The 4,239-nt window shown below is 51.5% G+C and overlaps 1 protein-coding gene across 1 annotated transcript in view; it reads right to left on the bottom strand.

The window, feature by feature from the left end:
- Positions 1-3,972, bottom strand: part of LOC107300289 (H-2 class II histocompatibility antigen, E-S beta chain-like) — a gene marked incomplete at its 3' end in the record, with an annotated part of 9,965 nt that extends 5,993 nt beyond the window's left edge. Inside the window, exons 1-3 of the mRNA XM_015829625.1 lie at positions 3,929-3,972; positions 2,223-2,308; positions 1,831-2,103 (exon numbers count right to left, since the gene is read on the bottom strand). Of these exons, the coding sequence (XP_015685111.1) occupies positions 1,831-2,103; positions 2,223-2,308; positions 3,929-3,972 (403 nt within the window). The remainder of the gene's footprint in view (positions 1-1,830; positions 2,104-2,222; positions 2,309-3,928) is intronic.
- Between the last annotated feature and the right edge of the window lie 267 nt (positions 3,973-4,239).

Raw genomic sequence — 4,239 nt, 5'->3', positions numbered from 1 at the left:
ACGTCTGAAGAGAGGTCAGCCAAATTCTTCCTATTACCACGTTCCTGCAGTGGCCACTGAGAGGCATGAACTCCCACCTGGTCGTTAAGTTGCAGGCTGGAACACTGGGTATTCAGCTTGTGATAATAGGCAAGGATTGTTGGCTATGCTTCCTTCTCCTTTGTCACTCAAAACTGGAAGAAACTTGGGTCTTCAGCTTAATTGGGTGAAAGCTCTAGTAGGGGGTGTATGCTGAATTAAATTATCAAATTGTTGTGATGTGAAAAGAATATTTTTTTTTCAAGGTGTCACGTGCAGATTGGCCACCAGGGGGCGCTACTGCCCTGCTATTGGGGCTGGTTCTGCCCCTGCCTCCCGATTCCCTTAATACCGGTTGAAATTCCAGGCATTCCTAAGGGAGGAGGGAGTTTGGCCTCTTTGCCAGAGCTGTGTTGGAGAGAGCAGTTTAATTGCTTAATTCTTTCCTTAGTAGTCCAGTTGCTAAGGTAAGTGAACAAAGGGACGAGAGATAATTGTCTTTTATTGCTCTGGAAGGGGCCCCTTCTGCTTTTCTCTCTCTAAAAGAAACAAATTAATTGTGCAGCGACTTTCCTGGGAGTTTTGTAGAAGTTTAACAACATCGCACTGGATTAACACTTTGTTACATGGCATGTTAAGTTCCTTTTTCCTTGAAACCATTCCTCATTGCCTCAGGACCTTAAACTGCCGGCAAGGAAAGGGGGAAGTTGGGTTTCTATGGCAACTGCTCTCCTCTCTTGAACGGAGATACATGCAAGCAGCTTAATGGCTTGCAGAGTTTACTAGCAAATTAACAATACAATGCACTGAATCACACCTTCTTTGAAACGCTGTCTGCCAAGCAGATACAGTGACATTTCTGTTGCAGGCAATCCTTGGAAATCAGTCACATTGAGTTACTTTCACATGCAAGAGAGACTTTTCTTTACTTCTCCAAAGTTTGAAGATCAGAGGAAAATTAATCTCATAAATTTACTATTGATGGAGATCAGAGGAGAATTAACATATGTCAATTTACTATTCTGTTCTAGACAGGAAACTTGCTCTTTCAGTCTGGAACAGATAGATAACTCAGAGGAACAAACAGGAAATATTGCTTTATTCTGGGAATCCTAAACAATGACTTACAGTTTGTAGAGGTGCATCCAAAATAGGTTTCAGCAATCTGATTGTCCCACAGGTAAATTGACATTAGATTTTCCCCTCTTCTCCTAAGCGTCACATGGCGGGGTGCTTGTGGAGTCTCCAGCCGTGTGGCTGCATGTGATGGCCAAAGAACAAAGGACTAACCCCAGGCTAGTGTCCAGGGATGCCCTTCTGAAGCTCCGCCCCTGACCCTAACCCCTCCCCCTGACCTGTTACATAGGAATACATAGAGTTATACAAGATACATGGATCTATGTGATCCAGAACATATAATATTCTGGAAAGAAACTTTGGACCTTGGGAAGAGAGAAAGATGATGGGACTGATGGGAAGGAGAGGAATCTATTTCTTCCCTTTTGCATGTTTCATTGTCATCCTTGTAGAATTTCAAACTTTTTAATGGTAATATATTTTTTGACCTTATTTTTGATGCATTTTTATTTAGGGGTGATGTTATATCCTACGCCATCCAGATCCCCGCTTTGAGGGAGGTGAAGGGATTAGGAGTATCAATTAATAGCAAGAAATACCAATGAATAAATTTCGTAGATCGGAGAGTACAGAATACAAAAGAGGCAAATCTTTATCCGGGAGAGTCCTAATAAATGAAATGAAAAGGGGGGTCCCTGCATTCCCACCCCGTGGAACTCCCCCTCCCCCACTCACCTCTCCGGCCAATCACGGGGCCGCTCTGGAAAACCTCGTAGTTGTATCGGCAGAAGCGATTCACTTGGGCCTTCTGGTACTGCAGGTAGACTTTATCGCTGTTCCACGCATCCACATCGGGCTGCCCCAACGGAGTGAGGGCCACGTATTTCCCGAGGTCGCTGTCGAAGTAGGCGATCTCCTGCCGGTCATAGATGTCCCAGTCCAGGAACCTCACCCGCCGCGTCCTGTTGAAGAAATGGCACTCGGACTTCCACTGGAGCAGGAAATGGGCTGCGGGGGTGGGGGGTGGAGCAGAAAGAAGAAAGCCCTCAGGAGGGACTCCAGGGCCCATGGTTCCCAGAGGTACTAGAGGAGGGGTGGAGCGACGGGAAGGCGGAGTGACGGGAGACCTGCTGCGAGGGACTGCTGGAAGGCGCCCCCTGGAGGAGGGATGGGGAACTGTCGGTCCCAGCGGGATTTCCCCCTTGGTGGGGGTCTGGAGGGGGGGAGGAAAATGAGGGAGGGGGAAAGAGCTTCCCGAGGGACCCCCCTCCACCTCCCGAGGGTGGAAAAAGGCAGGCAGAAGTTCAGCCGATCCTGGCCTTTGTCCGTCTGCAGGGAACGTTGGATTCTGGTGGGCCCTCTTTGCCCCCCCTTCCCAAACCGGCAGGAAATATGGGGGGAGGGAAGAGACTCCCCCTCTGGGCTGGAGGGAAAATAATATCCAAGCTTCTCTCTTCCTCTTCCCTTTGGAAGCAGAAGGGAAGGGGGTCACAATCAGGATACCCACACCCATGCTCCTGGGCTCTCCCCGCCCTTCAAGCCCCACATTTCCTTTCACCCCTCCCTCCATCTTCAGCCCCACAAGCTGCCTTTGGATGCTTTTCAAGGCCACTTTCCTGTCCACTTCCCCAAAAGACCCCCCTGTAGCCCCCCAAAACCACCTCAAAGACAGGGGCTCCAGCTCCCTTCACTAAAGGGGGATTTTGGAGGAGCAACTCAGACCCCCCCCCAATATCCCTCCCAATAGAAGCGGAGAAGGCGAGAGAGTGGAAGGTTTTTAGTCTTGGGGGCTGCAACTTCAGGGGAGCGTTTCATGCCAGGACTGGAGGGGGTGTGTGGACTTCCTTTTGTGATTCCCCCCCATGACTCTTTTCCAAAAGGCGGCTGGACTTTCCTGGTTCTTCCCTTGAAGACGTTTCGCTTCTCCTCCCAGAAGCTTCTTCAGTTCTGACTGAATGGTGGAGGGTGGAAGGACGGATGTTCTTTGCGATCATTTTGAAAGTCGGTCACTGGTTCTCTGAGGGGCCTTGAGGACCCCCAGGGATTTATCTGGACCTTCAGAGTCCCCTGAATTGGGGGGGGGACAAAGAGGTGGGGAGCCTTCCTGGGGCTGCTGAAAGGACCCCATTGTAGGCAGAAGATAGGGGGTCCTTTCCCTCCCCCTCTGTTGAGGGAGGGCTGCTCAATTTTGATCTAGACGGCTTGGGGATCTGGGGATCTTGGGGAGAAAGGAACCCCCAGATTCCCTAGTTATCCCCACATTTTCCTTCCCACCAACTTAACTCCTACTGGCTGCCTTTGCGTGATTTGGGGATTCAGCCCTCTTTCCTGTCACCCTGCAGCCCCCCCAGGCCGTCTCAAAGGGAGGGTCTCCAGCCCCCCTCACCAAAGAAATCGTTTTGGGGAGCCAATTTAAGGGAGCAATTCAGGCCTCACCCAATATCCCTCTCAGTTCCCCCCTTCCCTCCAGGTCCCGATTCAGCAATGGGGGAATATGGGGTGGGGGTTCTGGGTCTCCTCCCCAAATTCAGAGTCTCCCTCAAGAAATAATCCAAGCTCAACTCTTCCCTCCCCTTAAAAAAATGGAGATTCGGAAGAAAAACTGAGGTTGGAAAAACACTTTTGCCAAAAAGCGTCTTTTTTCTTATGCTTTTGGTCGGATTTGTGGATTCAGCTCTGAAAATGCCTGTTTCCCTCTTTCACTTTCGCTTTCCGTCTCCTTCCTCTTTCGGTGCAAGAAACTTTGGGACTCATTCCCAAATTCGGGGTCCAGAAGGTCCCCCTCCCACCCAGCAACGGGGGGGGGCGAGAGAGGGGCCAGGCTACCTCTTACCCCATCTCGGCTGCCTTCCCGCGACCCCCGCCCACCTCGGCCATAATTAGGGAAGGTGGGGCTCCCTCTTCCTCCTGCGGGGGGGGGGAAATGCTGCGAGGAAGGGGGACCACGCGGAGATCGAGGCTCCTGCTGTCTCCCGCCTCTCTTGCCCTCGACCCCTTTTCCCACTATTGGGGTCGCAGCCCCTTTCTTTCCCCCCTTCCCCAGGAGCACTGACGGCCCATCCCAGCCCCTCTCCTCCCCCCTACGAGCCCCCTCCTTACCGGGCGTCTCCTTCCCCCCTTGGCTTCCGGGGATCCGGGCCAGCG

This window comes from Protobothrops mucrosquamatus, unplaced genomic scaffold, assembly GCF_001527695.2.
Source record: "Protobothrops mucrosquamatus isolate PMUCROS unplaced genomic scaffold, P.Mucros_1.0 scaffold6584, whole genome shotgun sequence".
Lineage (NCBI taxonomy): Eukaryota > Metazoa > Chordata > Lepidosauria > Squamata > Viperidae > Protobothrops > Protobothrops mucrosquamatus.
This window is presented reverse-complemented; position numbering and strand designations above follow the sequence as displayed.